The following is a 22665-nucleotide window of genomic DNA, read 5'->3' on the forward strand; positions in this document are numbered from 1 at the left end:
GAAAAAACATGTACCGTAAAGTACATAATACTTCCACTCCTGCACCTCACAGCTGGGATTTTCTCATACTAGCAAGCTTTCCTATTTTTCTTTTTAAATTTAGCAATCATCTCTACGGTTAAATACACTGAGGATAAACAAAAGGTTCTTACACCATTCACATGAACTTCTAGTTGCATTATCTTCTATATTACATGAATCATTACTGAAAGCCCTTTGTGAACATAAAATAAATTTTTTGCCAATTTAAAATGCCCTTGTTTTTTTATTACAAAGTACTTAAGTAAATGAGAGTGAAGTAGTATGCTGATAGCAAGTTAAACAAATGCTGTTTTACTAAGCTTACTGCTTTGCATCAAATTTAGAAAATAAAAATTTAGAAAATAAAAGCATGGCTATGGAACAAGAGTTATTATTATTTTATACAACAGGAAGCAGTGGGTTTGTTCATCTTCTCATCTTTAGCTGCACTGAAATCTCTGGTCCTTTTGATCCGGAACACATCATTAATATGACTTCAATTATACTTAACAATTTAGTTTGAAAAAGACGTGGTTTAGTTTGATTAGTTATCTAGTCTCCTACTTGTATGAAATAATTGTAACAGCAGAGGGAGCTCCAAAACATGTGCATAAATGCAGCATTCCCCTTGAGCTTTTTGACCTTTTATCACCTTACAGCCTGTTGAAATGCATGTATTAGAAAACCCTATCACCAGAAGCACATAGTTGTTATCTGGAAGGAAAATATATATATTTTTATCTGGTTATTATATTCCTTTATCATAAATGTTTATCCTTAATAGGGAAAGAGAAGTGATCAGAATCGATACGAGGGAGAGATATATAGGTTACAGCAGGGGAGTCTGGGTGAAGACCTATATCTGTAAAAGGTTTGCAAATGGGTTGGAGACTGACTTTTCAGCAGAAGAATAACCCCAAATATATATGATTCAGATGTTTCTCTTGCACTGACTCGGCTGCTTCAACTGCTCCGTTGTTATGCAATAACATTTCATTTATTGTTTCCTGCATGAATGGAAAAGTGAACGATGTGCAATTAAATGCTGTAGTAACTTTCTTATTTAACCCAATAACTTTCAGGCAGTTATATGTTGTTCTGTAAACACAAACCCAACTGGCCGTGAGGTAGGACAAGAAATGAAAGGGTTAATCAAGCTCAAGTCATGGTCAAACGGTTAATTCGGCACACATATGTGTTACAACAATGCTTATTCAAAGTATAACAATTTGTTTAAAAATAAAATATCAAAAATTATTTCACTCATTTAGCTTTTAGTCAAAATTATTTCAGTTAAAAACTTTTGGTGGAACAAAGATTGGTTTTACTTGCTGGATTTTATGTTTGACAACCAAAGCTTATGACAAATTTTGAAAAATGACTTTTTAACTAAAATAAAACTAAATGGAATGCAATAAATCAGCTAACAATGGAAATCCAAGGTAAATAAGAAATTATTTGCAGGCCTCTGAAATTTTGATCTGAGCTTGCAGTGAGATTTTGAACCCTGACAGCAAAATCACAATATGAAATCATAAATAAACAGGCTAATTTGATACATTTTCTAACTTTTTTATCGACATTGTTTTATATGAAAATAAACAGATGCTGACCCTTAAATTGTCTCCCCTAAATACAGTCTGGTACTGGCAACACCAATACGATACTTTTTTCAAATACACCTAATGTGTTTGTTAAATGTACAAAAATAATGTAACTGCTCTATAATAATGGTTTTCAAACTCACTTCTTGGGACCCATTGTCCTGCATGGTGATTACCTGCCTTTTAGAACCAAACTTAAACCTGACATTCACCTTAGAGCATCAGTAACCGCAGCAGAAGCAAGAATTCTTTTAGGTTTAGATCAGATATGGCAGGAAAAAGTTACACCTGTAACACCTAAGGAAAACTTTCTAAAAACCGTGTAGCTCTTTAATACACATGAAAGATAAAAAAAAAAAAAATATTAAAGTCCTAATCTTTCACAAAACAATATATAATCCAACAAAATAACCAACCATATGAGCAAGCTGAGACCAGAAGATTCGCGATAAACTGCTGCACCCTAGATGCACCTAACTGTAAACTTTATCAGCAAACTCAATAAGTTGATTACATATCTGCTGCTACATGCACAGTTTTTCCTCTGGTCTTTGTTTCACAGTTTTCAATTATGCTTATACTCTTCTGTTTTTAACATGCACACTGGTTTCATATGTAATTTCTAAATTTAGTTCACCATACTCAGTTGCTAATTATTGTTATTATTTACTTGTATTTTAAACAGGGGCAATGCTTTTTGACATGCTTTTTAATAGTTAGGATTGGATCTAAAGTGATTCCCAAGTAGGTAAGTTTATTGACATTTATTTATTTCTTTTCCATTTCAAATTAATATTTTTAGGTTTTGGAATTGCATCTCTGTTTGTATAAAACATTGCAACTGTCTTTTCTGAATTTAAAGGTATAGAGGTTGATCTTTTATTTCCGGGTGGATCATCTAAATAAGTGGTCCTCCTAATTGTGAATCATTGAGGTGATATGTCTACATAAGGCAGTCCCATTGTGCTAGCTATCTTTTTATGCGCATGCACACTGTCAGGCGTATATCTCCGGTGAGCTACGGTTTCAGACAGTCATTGAACCTCACTTTTCTCACCACAGTTCTTTGAAAATGGCCGAGGGTTGTAAGAAAAAAAAATGTCTATGAAGTGTATAAGAAGAATAGAAAGGTCTCAGAAGAGGCAGATACTGTATATCCCAGAATGCTTTGCACTGAGCTTGCAAAGCATTATGGAATTTGCTGTCACAATGGCCTGCTACTAATGAAAAAGATGGCGCAGGAGCTACGTGATCAACGGAGCACAAAACAGTTATCCTCTGTCCGAACGGTCAGTAAATTGAGTTTGCTATAAAGTTAACTATATAGTCCCCGCTGTATGTGGAGACAGTAAGCTTTAATGAGCTATGAGAACAGCACATCTTAAACAGGGCATGCTCTGAAACGTGCATTTTTTTTTTAAGTGGAGAGTGCGGATGTTTTAAAAATCCTTCACAATACCTTTAATGCGAGACTGGAGCTTTGCAGCAAATCAGCAACCTTTTCAAATTCCTCCATTGACCACTTAACAGCCACCTCATTTTGGGTAAACAACATACCCAAATGGAAAAGCAAATAATTTAGGGAATGTAAGCACAAACTACATGTGCAATACATTATTTGAAAGCTAACACACTCTACTTTCTGAATATATAAATTAAAATTGAGTGAGTAAAACAGAGACCAAGCTACATTAGTTCGAACATGATTCAAAGTAGATTTTTTTATTCTTGGAAATGATATGTCTTTCTTGAATAAGTCATTCTTGAGAAAAGGCAGGTTTCATTGTATTGTTTGTTCTACATCATGTCAACCACAAATGCAGAAAATTTCAGACCTCTAGCTATAACAAATTCAGAGCTGTGAGGTTTGGAACTTTTGGTGTCAGCTTGGAGCTGCGTGCAATGGCTCCACCCGCTGGTAAAAATTTTACCGGTGGAATTTTATGCATTCTGAATTATTAACCCCACTTAAGGTGTTATAAGAGGTTAATCTTATGGCCACTTTTGCAGCACTTTTGATATAAGTGAAGAAGGCAGTATCCTCTGCATACATTATAACATTTACATCACAAACTAAGGTGAAGTCTTTGATATAAATAGACTGAAAAACAAAAGCACCAAAATGGGGCCATGAGGGACTCCTATGGTACAGTGTCTTGGGGGTGACAAATAGGATAGAAATCAGGCTATTACACTTTGACATTTTGTAATTTCATCATTTGTGTAAAAAGGTACAGTGATTGGCAATAGTTAAAGCCTTTTTAAGTCCAGAAAGACCACCAAATTTGAGCACTAAAATATATCCATTGGGTAGCTGAGATCTTAGGATAGGCCCTGATCAACTGCTCCATTGACAAATCAAAAAGGGGGAAAAAATATCATAAATGCATTAATCTGACACAATGAGAGAAAATGGATGACAACTAATGCTTAACACTTGGTGGATATTTTTATTTATTTTGGTGGAGCAGAAACATGAAGGTTTTTCAGCTAATACAGTTTATTTGCCTGTGCTTTGATGCAATTGCCAATAGAAGGTTTTGATATGCTGTATGTATAGCACATTAAAAGTTGGGAAAAGTTTGATGCTGAAATATATTCACAACATTTCATACTTAAGCAGTTTATGTCATGATTCTGCACATTTTGGTTCTGTTGAGGTTCTCTTTTTGGGTTTTCAGTTATACTTTGATTCATGTCTTTCTGGGTTTTCTAGTTTATTGGTTCTGTTTACATTTTGTGTTCTAGTTGTGAATGGTTTAATTTTTTGAATTGAATGTATTTCTTGTTTTCCTTTTGTTGCCTGTGTCAGTCTCCTTCCCATAGCTCCCTTCTTGATTCCTCTGTCCACACCTGCTCCCAATCTGCTGATTAAACTGGTCTTTGTTCAGTCTCCCATTTATACATCTCCTGTTCAGTTACTGTTCCTGGTTTCTCGTCGTTTTTTGGCTTCTTATGTGAGTTTTCCCTGATGTCTCGTGGATTTAGTTTTTCTGTATTTTGTTTGTGGATTTTTTCTTCAGTTGCCACCTTTTGTTATTAAATCTGCAAGAAACAACCTTACGTTTCCGTTTCTGCATTTGGGTCTAATTCAAACCTCCAACCAACCTGACAGTTTCTTGGTGGAGAACCGATACATGCGTAGGAAAAACATGCAAACTTGCATGCAAACATGCAAAAATAAGTTAGGGTGTTGTTTTACCGTTGCAATAGCAATAGCCCTATTTGTGGAAAATTGAAAATGAAACCATGTTGCACAAAATACTGTGAAAGGTATTATCATTAAGCTGGAAAAACTGCAGCAAATAAGAAAAAGTTGATTAATATTTTAGTCAGTCTTTAGCTAAATGAGGATGATAACCTATTGCACTCAATGTCTAAGGATGGGTTCTGCAATTCTGCATTGTTTTTTTTATTGAACGTTAAATTGCTAAGAATGCTTTAGAAATATCCAAATGATTAAAAAAGATACGTTTTCCAAAATGGAAATTTAGACTTTAGCCTTAATCTAACTTAAGCAATGGCCTTAAACACAAGGTATGAAAGGTGTGAAGCGCTACAACCCAACATAAAATGGTAATGAAATACATAAAGTATAATAACAAATTCCAAAAGAATCAGAGAAACAACAAAAATTCATCACAAAAAAAAACATCTGTATTGTAAATGAATAAACATGGAATCCTTTTTTGCATGTTTATTTCTGATTATCTAATTTTAGTCCATGTTTGTGTGCTACAGCACAATTAATTATATTTGTCAGCATTTAAAGTCTCTGTCAGGGATTGGTGAGAGAGTAGTAGAGGTGTATAAATATAACACATATATATATATATATATATATATAGCATGCTCATACTTCCTAAGCTCACTGCCTAAGTTCAGGTCCGCTACCAAAGGCCGTTGAGCTTGACAGTTCATCACAGTACTTTTGCTGTTTCTAGGACTGTGCTCTTCTTAACTGAGATGTCTGATGTGTGAAATGAGATGTTTCAGAGTTCTTTTATGTTCTTTTTTTCCTGATTTGTACATCATTTGGGATAGCCACATGGATGTGCTGCTTATTAATGGACTCACTATTGTAGTTGGCCACTACCATTTTGTCTGTTTATATCCGGGCGTCCCACAGAACCTTATCTCTGTCATTCTCCATCGTCTTTGGAAGTGGCTCCTATTTTGACCTAGGCTCTCCAGTTCGTATTCTGCACAGATGTTTCTGTACACTATGCCACTTGGTTATGACATTCCATGTATTCCTTTCCTGCCACTATCTTATACGCCTCTGTGAGATGCTGTTTTTATTTCGGGGCCTCTTTGCAGAGCCAGCACTTGGGATCTTGCCTCTAGTGCTCAATACCAGCTCCTGTACTCCCACAATCAGTGCTTCTCTGCTGTCCTTTAGCCTGGCCCTCTCTAGCCATTGAAGATATATCTGTCCGTGATACATCCTATGCACGGGTTTTCCTTCCTGTTCCTCCTTTTTCATCTTCTGATGTCTAAGATAATCACTGAGTGCTTAATCCCTTGGCGCTGTCTTTCTGATGTATTCTTGGAGCTTCAATGTTTCATCTTCAATAGTGGCTCTGATGCTAACTTGGCCTCTGTCTCCTTCCTGGCATGTAGTGTATAGGCTGTGGATACTGGATTTGCTGTGGGATCCACCATGCATGGCGAGAGGCTTTTTTATTTTAACATCAGTGTCCTGAATTTCCTCCTTTGGCCAACTTATTACCCCAGCGGGGTATATGATAAGGTGTAGCTGTTGATAGCCAGGACTTTGTTCTTGCCATTGAGCTGACTTCTCAGAACTCGCCCTACTCACTTCAGATATTTGGCTGTTGCTGCTTTTCTTATGACCTGTTCGTGGTTGGCACTTACCTGTGGTATGTAAATTCTACATCTGGGACGCTAATGCTGTACTGTATATCAGCTCAGTGGTTTCTGTAATGGTCACTGTAGCAAACTTAGTACTGTATTCACTAAGAGATCCTCTGGAGGCACCTAACTTCAAGAGCTGATGTCTTTGAATTTAGCCATGATCTTATTTCTTAGGTCAGCCATTCTGGAATTCGGTTGTCTTGCTTAATTAGGGCTTGGTACCGATTCTCACGGGGGTAGATGTTACGCAAGTACCCAATCTGACCTTGTATCTTGCCATGGCCTTTATGTGTTATATCTTATGGTTCTCTAGTTGTGATGTGACTGTTTAAGCTGTACTAAAACCTACTGTGGGCTTCAAAGCATCCCTGTTTACCACAGGTTTTTCATGTAGCCCTACCTAGGGTTACTGAATTAGTAGCATTCAAACAGTGCCTTATTGTCTTGTATCCATGTCCTGCATGTTCCTGTAGACTATTTGTTGCCACTGTGCAATAGATACACAACAGTTGACACAATGTTTATGGTCCCATGAATTTTTCATTCAGTATAGTATTTCTTTCCAATTATATGTAATATACAAAGTATTTATTTACTCTATAATGTAAAATCATAATTTTATTTTATTTTTTTATCTTTATTAATGCTCTCTAATCCCTTATTCTAAAAAAATAGTAGCACTGACTATACATGTTTGGAATTAGAATTTGTTATTTTATTTTTAACAATAATAGTCAGTTTAGTTAGTCCAAAAGAAAATGTTCCTACATCAAAGATCTTTACTTTCACAGGAGCCTGTGGAGATCTGACTAGTCAAATACATGTTTCAGTTTTAACCAATAGAATTGTGTGTTGCTTGACGCCTAACCTATCAGATTGAAGTATGCACTTGTATGGCAAATGAATATAAACTGAGCTGCCTACTTCCATTCATTGCTTTTCTCTTTCACCAGACTCTTAGCTGTCTGTGGAGAAAACATTGTACCTTCTCATCCTCCAGCGAAACCCTCAACTTCAGGAAACATGGTGAGTATGAATAATAAGGCATCACTGTTCAGCTGAAATGGTAATATTCTGGGAATTTTATCTAAAAAAAAAAGGGCACATTAACAGATCAATGTTTAGTCATTTATGTGTTTATGCATCTTTCAAGTTCAACATTCCTTTCCTCTTAGCACAAAATATTAGGAGTTCCATGAAAACTGAAACTTTGTGTGGTTTTTACGAAACTTGCTTAATAAGCCTTATGGCCCTCTCATTTCAACAGAGAAACTGCTTATCTTTAATCAGCCATACTTGTGTTCTGTCCAGCTACTGAAATTTATTTACATGGAATTCTGCGCACACAAGGGGTTCTATTATCTGACTTTTTAACTGGAAACTTATTTGTGTTTTAATTTCCAAGCTTCTACTTTGACTAGTCAAATGACTTTAGTCATCAGATGCTGTTATCTGTTAACAAAAGCACCCTTATCCTTTGCTCTGGTAGGTAAAGAGCAGCTAAGCCATGTGATTTATGGGCCTTAGATTTATTTTGAGGAATAACTTAGGACTGGCCAGACTTGGCTTTTTTATTTCAAAGTTTTCTTGATTATAACAACAGGTCATTAATACTGTTACTTTTTCTTTCCCTTTGCATCAACAGCGTGAGTGCATCTCTGTACACATAGGACAAGCTGGTGCCCAGATTGGTAATGCCTGCTGGGAACTCTACTGTCTGGAACATGGGATACAGCCGGATGGACAGATGCCCAGTGACAAGACCATTGGAGGAGGAGATTATTCTTTCAACACGTTTTTCAGTGAGACTGGAGCTGGAAAGCATGTCCCCAGGGCTGTTTTTGTAGACCTCGAGCCCACTGTCATTGGTAAGAATGATCACTGAATATGTTGGGGAATAAAAAGTACCAGTATTCTAAAACCTGATTGTCCTAACTTTAGATGAAGTGCGCACTGGAAACTACCGTCAGCTGTTTCACCCTGAGCAGCTAATCACTGGTAAGGAGGATGCTGCCAACAACTATGCCCGTGGACACTACACCATTGGAAAAGAGATTATCGACCTTGTTATGGACAGGATCCGCAGACTGGTGACCATTACTGCAATCACATTTGTGCATATTCTAAAAGATTTAACTACATTTTACATGTGTTTTCCTTTGTTCCCCAGTCTGATCAGTGTACAGGCCTTCAGGGCTTCCTGGTTTTCCATAGCTTTGGTGGAGGAACTGGCTCTGGATTTACTTCCCTGCTTATGGAACGTCTCTCTATGGACTATGGCAAGAAGTCCAAATTAGAGTTTTCTATCTACCCAGCCCCTCAGGTGTCAACTGCTGTGGTGGAGCCGTACAACTCTGTCTTGACCACCCACACCACCTTGGAGCACTCTGACTGTGCCTTTATGGTGGACAATGAGGCAATCTATGATATCTGCCGCAGAAACCTTGACATCGGGCGCCCCACTTACACCAATCTGAATAGGCTTATTAGCCAGGTTGTGTCCTCCATTACAGCCTCTCTTCGTTTTGAAGGATCCCTGAATGTAGATCTGACAGAGTTTCAGACCAACTTGGTGCCGTATCCTCGCATCCACTTCCCTCTGGCCACATATGCCCCAGTGATCTCTGCCGAGAAGGCGTATCACGAGCAGCTCACTGTGGCTGAGATCTCAAACTCTTGCTTTGAGCCTGCCAACCAGATGGTGAAATGTGACCCCCGCCTTGGCAAGTACATGGCTTGCTGTCTTCTGTACCGCGGTGACGTTGTGCCCAAAGATGTAAATGCGGCCATTGCCTCAATTAAAACCAAGCGATCTATCCAGTTTGTTGACTGGTGTCCAACTGGTTTCAAGGTGGGTATCAACTACCAGCCACCCACTGAGGTTCCTGGGGGAGATCTGGCCAAGATGCAGAGGGCTGTGTGCATGCTGAGCAACACCACGGCTATAGCAGAGGCCTGGGCTCGACTTGACCACAAGTTTGACCTGATGTACACCAAGCGGGCCTTTGTTCACTGGTATGTGGGAGAAGGGATGGAAGAGGGTGAATTTTCTGAAGCCAGGGAGGATATGGCTGCTCTGGAGAGGGATTATGAGGAGGTTGGAGCTGATAGCTTTGAAGAGGAAGATGAAGGGGAAGAATATTAAACAGACATGCAGACTTTGCTTAATGTTTTGGCCTTTATTGCACAACTCTACTTTACTTGAATAAGTTATTAAATAAAGACCACCATTTGTCATAACACAGGCAGAATAAAATCTAATATTACTTTAATCTAACCAAGACATTTGTTGTCCATTTAAGAAAAGGACAATTTCTAGAAGAAGAGTCTGACTTTTTTTCATTTAACTTTTTTCTTTTAGTTATTTTGTTGTTTGTCAAAAAAGAAGGAAATTGTTGATGAAACCTGAAACCTTCAAATGTTTTAAAAAGTAGCCAGTAGTTGTTTGACCTCTTTAAGATTATCAGCATGATATTACATTTACCTATTTGTTTTAGTGATTTAAATAAAGGAATCTGTGGAAAAAATGGGAAATGTAAACATTTTAAAAGTTTGAAATAAAAAGTTCCCTAAAGACCCTCCTGTATTCATCCTTAATTTAGTCTACATTTAAGCCATTTTAATACTTTGACCTTTGAATAATCAATAGATAATGACTTACTATTATAATATTAATACAATCAAACAAGACAACTTATTTGTATGTCTTCTCTGTTTTGTTTTGGATGATTTTGTTTCATGATAAGTCTCTGAGGTTGAGGAATTTGTCTTGCCAACCCTTAATCTTAAGCTCCTCCCACTGAATCTCCTTCAAATGCAAAACAACACACTGGCTGGGTCATCCAAAAACATTGCAATCACCTCAAGTCAGAAAAACATTTTGATAACAATGAAATATGGTTGAGAATCTAATAAAACAGTTTGAATTAATTGATTAAATTATGTGTGGTGTCTCAATATTTCAGGACAATGATTTCAAGAAAATTAAATGGCAGGACCGATATCTATATGGAAGTTTTGATTTGAGGACCAAAGAAAAAGCAATCTAAAATAACATTTGTAGTCTGCCTCAAATATGAAGTGTTTTGGCTTATATTTAGAATTCTATATTGAAAATAGCACCAAACATGACTGTGAAAGAAAAACCTAAACCCTGTGGTGCACATAAACTGAATAAAGTCCAATTTTGCAAGAAAACCAGTCAGATATTCAATGAGGAAATTATCCTAAACATGACTCCAAAGCGAGAATAATTTAGATCAAAAATATTTGTTGAAATTCTCTGTTTTCTCTAAAAATTGGTTGAACATTTTATATTGCTTTTCATATTGCTGATTATCTAATCTATATTTCTAATTTGCCTTAAATTTATCTATGCTAATAAACTCAATCTCTTTGTAAGTGATTTTCCTGGTGGGAAATTTATCTTTTTATAAAAAGGTGAGGTATCCTCCCATACTACAATTTTTCTGTCCTGTTTTACTCTACTAAGTACAGCTTTACATCTTTATTGCCCTTTGACATGTCTTGCTTGCTGACATTGATATATGGAATACTCACCTAGTGTGGCAGTGTGGTTCTTTAGCTTTTCACTTTGAGTGACGATGCATTGTGGCTACTTGGCCATAAATATTCGAATGATAAGTAACTTTGACATGACTTTCACAAAGGGGTCTATGGGATCAAATACCGTCTAGACCTTCTGCTGCATATCTTTCCCCACTAGCATGATGTAGCATTTTTAGACCATTTATTTTATATATATATATATATCTATATATATGTAATAAATAAGAATGGCTTGATTTTAAATTTTATTACTTCTCTCTAGCTACTCTATTTCCTCTTAAAAAGGAATCCTTTGGCATATACCTAATGATATAAAACATTTATTAATTTTTTAACAAATATAGTGCTATTTTGTACAAGATATTAAATGATTATGCACATAAACTGAAACATTTATTCATACAGAGCGCTTGACACTGAACACACACAAGTACATGGGTGGCATACTAATATATTTTCTTAGGATGTAAGTGAATTTCTGCTGGTTGTTTCTCCATTAGCATCATCGGAAGGACCTGGTTCATCTTCAGGCTGCCTAGAGATAACAGGTACACAATGTTTTTTAGGTTGTTTGAATACCAAGCAGAGTAATTGGTAGAGATGTTTTAAACAAGTCTATTACTTCAACACTGATCTTTCTTGAGCAAGTTTCTTCCCTGTGAGAAGAAGAAAACAGGCACAGAAATAAGTTATACTACAAGTTTTCACAAGACCTGTTATTTTAGAAAAAAATGAAAGGAGAAACACTAACTTCTTCTGTAGTTCATGCAGCAGAAACAGATGCAAACGAGTGAAGAGAGGGCCCCACACCCTGCTACAGCCAGAAGAGCCTTTTTATAGCCTGGAGGAAAAGTATTTTAGATTTTTTTTGCCTTCAAGTATAAAATCATTTTTTTTCTAATACTAATTTCTAATACTGCAAAATATTTGAACTGCAAACAATTACTTTCACAAATGGGTCTTGGTCCGGTCCAGTCTCCATTAGCTGCACAGGTCACAGTCGATGAGCCAATCATGAAGAAACCCAGATGGCATTTAAAGTGGCAGGTTGAGTTAAATATCTGGCTTTCTGTGGAGCAGCTATGGCTGCCATTAGCCGGCTGAGAGAGGGGGGGACACTTTACAGCTGAGGGTGCAAAAAAAATAGAAAATTCAGCACAGATGCAGTTATGTTATATCTCTTATAAAGATGTTTTGCACTGAAAATATCTGCTTAAAAACATAAAATAAAAATGTGCAAACAAAGAGTTTTTGTTGATGCAATCCCTGTAGGGAGAAATAGCAGAAATAGGCCTTTATTGTTATTTTAAGCATTGATAATAATGCTGCATTAGTCTAAAACTGCACATTCACCCGAGCAAACAGGTTGAGGATCACTCCAGATCCTGTTGGTCTCGCAGGTCACATCAGATGAGCCATTTATGATGAATCCCGGATGGCATTTAAAGTGACACGTTGTGTTGAATTTGTGCGCCATGCCTCCTGAGCAGTTAAAGTCACCATTTTCAGGTGCAGACAGAGGGGGGCATTCCACACCTGGGAGCAATTGCGGGTCAAACACAAAACTGTTATATAATACTCCAAACATCGGATAGTTCTTCGAATGTTCAATGTTTTTGAAAGGAAATAGTTGACGATGTGTGTATATTTTGTTAATTAAGTATGCCTAAGGAAACAAAGGAAACAGATATTGGGTCTAATGTTCTGAAAACATGCAGGGTGAGTAAAAAAACAATATTAATGACAGAGTGTGCAACAGATAACAAACAGGTCAGCTGTCTAAACTGTTATCAATAAAGGGATCTGCTTTATTCTGGCATTTTGTACTTCCTGAGCTGTGATAGATTGAATGTGACCTTCTAGAACAGAGCTTTTGAAAACTTGCTATTTTTGCACAAATTATCTTGAGCCAATCTTTACGCTGTACTGGGAAATTCTTGTAATTTTCTTCTCACCTGTTTGACACTTGTCTCCCTCATAGCCAGGATAACACAGGCAGGTTGTGCTGTTTATGGTCTCCCAGCACATGCCGTTTACACATGATGTTTGGTTACACTGAGCTGTTGAGAAGAGTTTGACTTTGTTGCTTCTGATGCCATATTACAACAATTTTATTTTACTGTTAACTTAATTTATGAAAGTAACAATTTGTACTCACCTTTGTAGCAAACTGCATATTTTTTGTTGGCACATTTCTCATCATTCCACTTCCCATGTTTATTGCCACTTTTTACATACATCTCAACACAGAACTCTGCTATTAAGTTGTTGTTTGGCTCATTTTCAGCCCATGACGTGTTACCGACCCATGTGCTGTTATTCCCAACCCAACTCCAGGTTTCATTTATTTGTTTTTTGGTGATACCAATCCAATAATATGGAGAGCTATCTTTTGTGGGTAGTATGGAAGCAATATATGCATTCTCTTTATCACTCTGGATCACCACTAAGTCTGTGAAATGTGTCTGGCACCACTTTCTAGCTTCAGTCCAGTTCATTGTATCTGTTGAGTAGTGATACGTCCATCCCAAGTTAACATCAGCAAAGGACCAACCTAAAAACAGATTATATTTAAATTAAAGGATTGCTAATACTAAATCAACACCTCAATGTATTATAACCAAAACCCACCTAAGATGCTAAACAGAAACCACTTCATCCTCAGTTAGCAGCTATTATCTGTTTGAAAAAAATAAGGTGAAAAGTGAAGAGCTTTGGAAAGTCATTCGGTAACAAAATAAGATCTCACTTACCCAGAACTGCTGATGTAAGTGGCAGCTTGATTTTTAGTAAATTTTCCGAGTTATGTTTAACCTCAAACCACAGCCATTAGTTTGGTGCAGCTTCAAGTCAGAGAAAGACTTTTATACTTTCTCTCTGCCAGTTTGGCTGGCATCATCGTTGAATAGCTGGATGTTTACAATACGAACTGAATGGAGGTGCCGAAGGATTTATCAGACTAGTTAAACTTGAATTAATCTTTTGGGGAATTCCACTCATTTTCTGATTCTAGGGTCGATTTTCTTGTTTTTAAGTACAAGGAAATAAATATTATTCAGGCTCTCTGTTTCTGAGTTATATAACCCTGTCTTAGTCTGTCAGGTTGTTTTAGTATGAGTTTTTTTTTTCTTTGATAGAATAGAGATGGATTTTTTTTCCTCTAGATTTACTCTGGTGCCGCTGATTACCGGCATGATCGCGTAATCCCCAAACTCATTGTTGACTCCTGATTTGACTGCTTTCAATCCCAGGAACCAGGAAAACATTTTTATCACAGTCATCTGTAAATCATTCGACTTCCTATGCTGTTCTTTATGTCTGCATAGATGTCTTTGTTATTTTTTATTTGATCATTTTAGAAAATGATCTCCACAACGCATGGGATAACTTAAAATGGGATTTATTTAACAAAAAAATCATAACTGGTTGGAGAGGAGAGGGAAAGGGACAGAAAGAATGAGCTAGCTTCGTGAGAAAGAATGGTGCATCTTCATCTGGATCTGATTTTATCCTGGCCAACTGCCTCCACTTCCAATCAGCACCAATTAGAAGCTGTAAAACAAGGATTTTAAAGACCCAAAGGAAAGACTTCGGGCCGTAATAACCAGTGATCTTTGGTTGATTGATTGGTTGACTTTATTGATCTCACAGTGGAGAAATTTACTCGTTACATCAGCTCAAATAGTCAAAAAGAGAAGAAGAAAGTGCCAAAGGAAGAAAAAGGTGCATGGGAAATATACAGTATAAGCAGTGCGTCCATATATTACAGCTAAGTCTTTTTTTCTTTATTCACTTTTTAATGGGGATCTTTATGGCCAATGCAACCCTTGGCTTTGCTGCTCTCCGGTTTTTCTGCCACATTAATAAGATTAATAAGATTACTTAATAAGATTATTTACAACCTGTTGCAGACATGTGGCAATTGCTTAAATAGCTTTAAAGGAATTAATCCGTATTGCATTTAAGTATTTTTTATCAGAATATCTTCTGCTTAAAAAGTCTAACTATTGTTACAGATTTAATGGGATCTGAGATGCTTTGAAAATTTTCATGATATAAAAATACAGAAATTTCAACCATCAATACCTTACTGCGCAATAAGCCGTTTTTGTTCTGTTTCTGTAAATGAATCTGTCTCTCACAACATACCAATAAAGAGTGAAGCTTTTAGGTTTCTCAGATAAAATTAATGCTCAATCAGACACAAAAATAAAATATATTTTTTTCTTTTTCTTTGGGTATCAGATTAAGATATTGCAATTTATAAGATAGTACCACATTGATTGCATAATTTATAATTAACAAAGGTAAACATGCCTGTCTGCCTGAACTTCTACTACTGAAGTGACGGATTGTGACCCTCAAGGAAAACACATTCTGTGAAATAAGTTGTGTTAAAGCAAAGCCATTGAGCTGACCAAGACACAGTAATCTGAAATAGATGTTGTTGATGTCGTGGAGACAGAGACTTATGCGGTCAAGGTCACGTTAAACAATAGGCCAGGTTTGGTCTAGTTGAAGAAGTGAAAGTTTTTGCTATGGGACTTTGACTTATAACCCTTTGGTCATTCTCCCTAACTGCTGACAAATGACAACCTCTCTGCAGAGAATGCTGATCATTTGTGAAACAGACAATTGGAGAAGTTCATTTTACTTCCTGGGGATTTTACCCGTATTATTTTTCTACCCCTTTGAAACAGAGGTCAGTTCAGAGGCAGAAACAGGATGACTGTCATTGATCAGAGTGTGGGAAAAGTTTGAGACAGACATAATTGCTGAGCAAGCATACATGGTAGGACTTTTTGTTGATAGCTAAACCTTAATGCTTAATATGGAAACAGAACTGGTCTAATATAGGACACGGTGATGTGTGATATATAATGAATACATTTTCAGTTTTTAACACATTTATTAGGTTTAATTGCATATAAAAATGTGCCCAAGCATGTACAGACGCAGCTGACCTTAAGAGCTATGATTATTTTTACATTAAATATGTAGAAATACAGATCCTATAAATACATACTGTATAGAAAAAAAAAAAAAGAAAAAAAATATATATATATAAGAAAGTTATTTCACAATTTCACCCACAATCTTGTGCAACATTCACAAAAAGGCCAAAATAAAATAGATTTCCAGCATACTGATGTGTAGTAGAACAATATGTTCTATATTAAACTCCCATTGGGAGAAAATTCATACTTCTAACTTTAATCCTTTTTGGTTAAATTTATTTTTAAGTGTTGTTTTTTTTTTTTTAAGTTGATGCTTAGATGAGACTGTCGATGCTGTTTTTGTAGACCTGGAGTGGTGCCTCCACCTCGGAGCTGCTGTGAGGAACAACATGAGAAGAAAACAAGATGAGTTTATTGATTCTTAACATTTCTGATTTGACCTGTTAAAAAACGACATTTACCTGTTCAGCTCAAACTTGGAGGCTCTCTGCTTCAGTTTTTTCATAACCCACATAGCCAGAGACAGACCGGATACTAAGGCGGTGCCCCCTGCTGCAACCCCACCAGTAACAACAGTGGCAGAAACTGGAGCAGCTGTGGAAACACCACCGAATGTGAATAATCTGACCCAGGATCAACTCAGTTTTATATTTAGAACATTGACTTTTTTTCTCTTATGGGAACCTCTTTTTAATCTTCTGTTTTATTTACCTCGACAAGTGGGTTTCTTTTCGGTCCAAGTGCCACGACGATTACAAGTCAGGATCTCGTGTCCATCTAATAGGAAATCTGGATTGCATCTGAAGGAACATGTAGAGTTGAAAGCCTGCAGGCTGTCTGTGCAATTCATACGACCATTTTCAGGCTCTTCAAGAAGAGGGCACTTGACAGCTGGGGAATAAGGAGGAATCATGTTATAAAATGGAACACAACAAATCAAGCTTACAATTGAGTGCACATGTAGGCAAGAAATATTTTCCTTTTTTTTTGGAGTGCTTACTCAAAGGTAACTCTCACCTTCACAGTGTGGCACCTGCTCACTCCATTCAGCTGCTGCTGTGCATGTGACCCTGCTTGGTCCCACCAGGTGATAGCCAGGAGAACATCTAAAGCTGCAGGACTTTGTAAAGCTGAAACTTCTGTCCTCGCAGCTCATAAAACCATTTTCTGGATCCTGAAGAGCAGGACACTGGACAGCTGCAAAACATTTCAATTACAATAAGCTTTTTAATACATTTTCAATCTTGAAAACACAGGTTTACAAAACAGTCTTAATGGAAATTGAAGCTGTTAAACTATGAAAGGTGTGTTAAAAAAAAAGAGATAATAGTCTCAGCATATTGCTGATGCTGTATATAAGATAAGTAATCCATACCTTCACAGGAAGGTGTGGCATCGCTCCACTCTCCATCTTCAGAACATTTAATGCTTTGCGCCCCCTGGAGTTTAAAGCCTGGTGCACAGATGAAGCTACAGATCTTTCTGTAGCTGAATTTCATCTCAGTTTTATCTTCACAGTTTAGAACACCGTTTTCTAAATCCTGGAGGGCGGGACACTGGACAGCTGCAGGACACAGTAACACATTTAACTTAATATGTGGAAAAACTGAAAATATCCCAGAGAAGAAAAAATATATAAAGATTTTATATACAGAAAACATTACCGAAGCAAAACACTATTCAACCATACCTTTGCAGGTGGGCGTGGCATGACTCCACTGACCATCCTCAGAACACTGAATGCTTTTCTCTCCCTGCAGTTTAAAGCCTGGTTCGCAGCTGAAGCTACAGGAAGAGTTGACTCTCAGTGATTCACTGCACTGAGGGATCAGATTATCTCCTGTTCCCGGATTTTGACAAGTTATGGCTGTCATTGGGGAAAAAAAAAAAAAAAAAGATTGTTATAGAATATATTGTTATGCAAGACTTTTCTGCTTTTTCTTAAAGCTGTGCAGATTTGATTAATGTGTCACCAGGAAACCAGAGGCTTAAGGTCTTTTTAAAACGGATTACATACTCAAAGGTAACTCTCACCTTCACAGTGTGGCACCTGCTCACTCCATTCAGCTGCTGCTGTGCATGTGACCCTGCTTGGTCCCACCAGGTGATAGCCAGGGGAACATCTGAAGCTGCAGGACTTTGTAAAGCTGAAACTTCTGTCCTCGCAGCTCATAAAACCATTGTCTGGATCCTGAAGAGCAGGACACTGGACAGCTGCAAAACATTTCAGTTACAATAAGTTTTCTTTAATACCATTTCAGTTTTGAAAACACAGGTTTACAAAATAGTTTTATTGAAAAGTGAAGCTGTTAAACTTTGCAAGGTGTATGAAAAAGTATAATAATCCCAGCATATTTCTGATGCTGTATATAAGATAAGGAATCCATACCTTCACAGGAAGGTGTGGCAAAGCTCCACTCTCCATCTTCAGAACATTTAATGCTTTGCGCCCCCTGGAGTTTAAAGCCTGGCGCACAGATGAAGCTACAGGTCTTTCTGTAGCTGAATTTCATCTCAGTTTCATCTTCACAGTTTAGAACTCCGTTTACTAAATCCTGGAGGGCGGGACACTGGACAGCTGCAGGACACAGTAACAGATTTAATTTGATAAGTGGAAAAACTGAAGATTTTATATACAGAAAACTTTACAGAAACAAAACACTAAATGATTGAATAATCATACCTTTGCAGGTGGGCGTAGCATGACTCCACTGACCATCCTCAGAACACTGAATGCTTTTCTCTCCCTGCAGTTTAAAGCCTGGTTCGCAGATGAAATTACAGGAAGAGTTGACTCTCAGTGATTCAATGCACTGAAGGATCAGATTATCTCCTGTTCCCGGATTCTGACAAGTTATGGCTGTCATTGGGAAAGGAAAAAAAAAAAATTCAGTTATAGAATTTTTATGCAAGACCTTTCTGCTTATTCTTAAAGCGGCTTCAGGTCTTTTTCTAAGGAGCGCATATTTAAAGGTAACTCTCACCTTCACAGTGTGGCACCTGCTCACTCCATTCGGCTGCTGCTGTGCATGTGACCCTGCTTGGTCCCACAAGGCGATAGCCAGGGGAACATCTGAAGCTGCAGGACTTTGTATAGCTGAAAGTCATGTCTTCACAGCTCATAAAACCATTGTCTGGATCCTGAAGAGCAGGACACTGAACAGCTGTAAAAAAAAATTTGAATTGAAATAAGCTTTTGAAATATTTTTCAATTCTTGAAAACACAAGTTTACAAAATAGCCTCAATTTAAAGTGAGTACAGAGCACTGGACAGCAGCAAACGATTTTACAACATGTCAAATAAACCTTTTTCAGTTTGTCTAAAAGACAGAAATGTGATCTTTATTGTTAAAAGTTTTTCTAATTGTGGAAAATCAGCAGCCGTACCGACACACGATGGCTTTGATGTGTTCCATTTCCCCGATGATTCACATTGTAGAGTAAAGAAGGAGGAATCATCCAGTTGGTATCCTTCCTCACAGGTAAAGCTGCAGCTTGAAAGATAGCTGAATTTTTCCAGGGGGTCAGAACAATTGACTGATCCTCTTGCAGGAGCAGAGAGTTCCTGACACCGAACCACTGCAAGCGGCAGGACAAAAAATGAATACCAACCTTTATTACTAACTCAGAAAAGGTTGAAATGCTTCCTCCTGTGTTGCTTTCTGTTACAGTTAGACTTACATTCACACGTAGGAGCCTGACTGGACCAGTCCTTTGTTGCAAGGCATCTCTGAGGTTCTGACAGAGTTGGTTGGTATCCTTCCTCACAGGAATACTGGCACAGCGAGTCATAGGAGAAGTTCCCGTACTTATGGATGCAATCAACCCTTCCTTTTTGGGGGGGGATCACTGCATCTTTGTCACATTCTACAACTACAAATAGAACATAATACATTTAGTCAAATGCATTTAAAGGTAAATACCAACGTGAACCAAAACTGGAAAAAAATAAAAAAAACTAAGTACATTTTCTCACCTTGCTCACACTTGTCTCCATAAAAACCTGGATTGCATTTGCACATGTGGCTGTTGATGGTCTCCACACATTCACCATGGAGGCATGAATCCGTTTTACAGGACGCTGCCAAAAAACACGTATTTTAAATTCTTTGGATTTTAAGCTTTAATGACGTTTTCAACTTAAGATCAGGAAAACTGATCTTAAATGAAGAGCTCACCTGTATAACACAACGCAGTTTTACTTTTTGAGCACATCTCATCATTCCACTTTCCTTCATCCACCTCCCTTTTAATGTACATCTCAACACAATCCTCCGCTTGGCTCGATGTTTGCAGCCTGTCCCCATTTGGTTCATTGGTTGCCCAGTTTTCTGCCTCTTTTGTCAGTGGTTTGTTGGTTCCAACCCAGGTCCAGACATTATTAACCTTGCGAATCCCAATCCAGTAGTAGCCTCTCCTCCTGGGCAGCAGAGTTTTCAGGTGCTCAATCTCCTCTTGGTTCTGAATTGCCACCATGTCAGTAAAATGTTCCCTGCACCATTTTCTGGCTGATTCCCAGTTCATTGTGTCGTTCGACGCGTGGTAAGACCAGCAGTATACAGTAGACCACATGGACAGCACTGATGACAGAGACCAGAGACAGGTGTTAGACTATGGGTCAAAGAGGATGTAACAAAAATATATTTAAAATGGTTGAAATTCTGTTTGAGCTACATTTGCATACCTAAAGAAAAGCAGACCAACTGCATCAGCGAGGTAGACATCTTATATCACTCTCCTGTAATAATCAAAAAATGAATTTCTGTCAAAATAAAAGAAAAAAATTATTAATAAAAAGCAATGCCAAACTATCAATAACTGACTTGTTTAGAGCAAAAAGGAAAAGAAATCCACTGAACTCACAATTTTAGGTGTGTTGACTGAAGAGATGAAATAGTCTCGTGCTTCTCCTGAGCTCTGAGCTTCATGTGTTGAGGAGCCTGTTTTTATACCCTATACTCTGATGCAGTCCAGGTTTCCTGGAAGCTATTTTCATTTCCTTGGAATTTCCCCTACCTCACGTCTCCTTTCACTTCTGAATATTTAGGAAACCTGACTAACCCATTGCCTCTTTATTTTTGTTTTTTGTGAGAAAAGATATTAAGCCTTAAGTAAAGATTTTATATGTCACATTTTCACAAGTTTATTTTACTGTGTTTTTGATTTATACCTAAACTTGCTCACAAATACCATCCTACTGCATTATCCTCTACTTCAAGACTTTTACACCATAAAATTGGTCTTTAAAGTTGCAAGTATTGAGATAAAACTAATTTAAATCAGATTATGTAATATATGGAGATGTCTATTGATACATTATTAACCATTATTAAATGCAGAAATGCTGCTTTTGAATAAGACATACAGCATCTGGCCCTTTAAACTGCACAGTAAACTATTAAGGATGATGAAACACATAAAATATCATCAAACTTAAATTTTCTTTTTATCCTGAACAGTTGATGCTCTAACTCTCAGACTTTAAATGTTGTTCAGTAATAAAAATTTTCCCATTCAGAGATTGAATTTAGACTTTAAGGTTTCCTTGTTTATACATTTCTTAAATGTTCTGAAGTTTTCAAGCACATTTTTGAACCCAGATATTTATTGTCCTAAAAGGGAAACTTGGATTAGCACTTTTCTGGCTAAAAGAAATAAAGATACTAACTAACTAAAATAACCATACAAAAAAACTTAAGCATGGTCTCATGTTCAGGGCAGCTGTGGCCATTTGCTCTACAGAAGGTGAGGATAGGTAGAGGTTCCCAATGGTCGTTTGGTACAGCCAAATTGTCTTGCATAATTAGGGTAGAAATGTTTGCTTCAATCAACTTTGTTAGATTAGTCATGGTAATACAAATAAAAGGAAGGCTGGGCAAAGGATGCATTAAAGTTTTGACCAGTCTGAAAGTTTTGGCACAATAATTAAGATGAATTAACAAGAAAACTGTTTTGTACAGAAGCAGCAAAAGCTGGAGGTCCACATAAAGTTCTTTCCATTCATGGATTTTTGATAATGACAGCGGAACATTGGGTAGCATTGCTGCCTTGCAGCAAGAAGGTTCCGGGTTGGATTCCTGGCCCAAGAGCTTTCTGTATGGAGTTTGCATGTTCTCCCTGTTCTCCCTGTGCATGAGTGGGTTCTCTCCAGGTACTCTGGCTTCCTCTCACAGTCCAAAAACATGACTGTTAGGTAAATTAGCTTCTCTAAATTCTCCTTTAGTGTGAATGTGTGCATGAATGGTTGTTTGTCTTGTTTGTGTCTGTGTTGCCCTACGATGGACTGGTCACCTGTCCAGGGTGTACCCTGCCTCTTGCCCATAGACAACTGGAGATAGGCACTAGCACCCTTCGTGACCCCAGCATGGATAAGCGTGATAGAAAATGGATGGATGGACTTATTTTCTGGAGGCTTATTCTGTGTTGCCTGACAGTAACATCCTTATTCAACAGAATCAAGGTTATTTAAACTTTCTGCAGTCTAGGTTTTTATAGTCCTGTGCTTTTTGCTCTTTGGTTTTGCTGACTTTAGGGTGGGGACAATTGTCCTCGCACAACAGTTTGAACCATTCAGCAGTTTCATTAAAATCTTTAAGTGGGGAAGTGCTTGTCAAAGGTTGATGCTGGCTTTTATC

The 22665-nt window shown here is 37.4% G+C and overlaps 3 protein-coding genes across 5 annotated transcripts; 1 reads left to right on the top strand and 2 right to left on the bottom strand.

Annotated features, from left to right (window-relative positions):
* Positions 1 to 7420: 7420 nt before the first annotated feature.
* Positions 7421 to 10436, top strand: LOC119797472 (tubulin alpha-1C chain-like). The gene is made up of 4 exons (XM_038306552.1): positions 7421 to 7529; positions 8149 to 8371; positions 8445 to 8593; positions 8674 to 10436. The coding sequence occupies exons 1-4, from the start codon at positions 7527 to 7529 to the stop codon at positions 9646 to 9648; spliced, it is 1350 nt and encodes a 449-aa protein (XP_038162480.1). The 5' UTR covers positions 7421 to 7526; the 3' UTR covers positions 9649 to 10436.
* Positions 10437 to 11456: 1020 nt separating this feature from the next.
* LOC119797473 (E-selectin-like) lies at positions 11457 to 15651 on the bottom strand. The gene is made up of 9 exons (XM_038306553.1): positions 15544 to 15651; positions 13704 to 13755; positions 13231 to 13626; positions 13028 to 13132; positions 12426 to 12608; positions 12019 to 12198; positions 11824 to 11913; positions 11695 to 11728; positions 11457 to 11607 (listed from the first exon to the last, which is right to left on the bottom strand). Exons 2-9 carry the CDS (start codon positions 13729 to 13731, stop codon positions 11532 to 11534), a joined length of 1092 nt encoding a protein of 363 aa, XP_038162481.1. The 5' UTR covers positions 13732 to 13755; positions 15544 to 15651; the 3' UTR covers positions 11457 to 11531.
* Positions 15652 to 16334: 683 nt separating this feature from the next.
* LOC119797471 (E-selectin-like) lies at positions 16335 to 20976 on the bottom strand. 3 transcript variants are annotated; one of them, XM_038306549.1, is made up of 16 exons: positions 20894 to 20976; positions 20715 to 20792; positions 20209 to 20610; positions 20007 to 20111; positions 19712 to 19903; positions 19418 to 19609; positions 19015 to 19194; positions 18714 to 18890; positions 18420 to 18608; positions 18065 to 18244; positions 17721 to 17897; positions 17406 to 17594; positions 17048 to 17227; positions 16742 to 16921; positions 16492 to 16624; positions 16335 to 16405 (listed from the first exon to the last, which is right to left on the bottom strand). In XM_038306549.1, the coding sequence occupies exons 2-16, from the start codon at positions 20752 to 20754 to the stop codon at positions 16345 to 16347; spliced, it is 2577 nt and encodes an 858-aa protein (XP_038162477.1). In that variant the 5' UTR covers positions 20755 to 20792; positions 20894 to 20976; the 3' UTR covers positions 16335 to 16344. The 3 variants fall into 3 exon arrangements, with proteins under 3 accessions (XP_038162477.1, XP_038162478.1, XP_038162479.1); XM_038306550.1 differs by having other exon boundaries at positions 20715 to 20768; positions 20894 to 20959; XM_038306551.1 differs by lacking the exons at positions 17721 to 17897; positions 18065 to 18244; positions 18420 to 18608.
* Between the last annotated feature and the right edge of the window lie 1689 nt (positions 20977 to 22665).

Source organism: Cyprinodon tularosa, unplaced genomic scaffold (genome assembly GCF_016077235.1).
Source record: "Cyprinodon tularosa strain WSP-4 unplaced genomic scaffold, ASM1607723v1 ctg585, whole genome shotgun sequence".
NCBI lineage: Eukaryota > Metazoa > Chordata > Actinopteri > Cyprinodontiformes > Cyprinodontidae > Cyprinodon > Cyprinodon tularosa.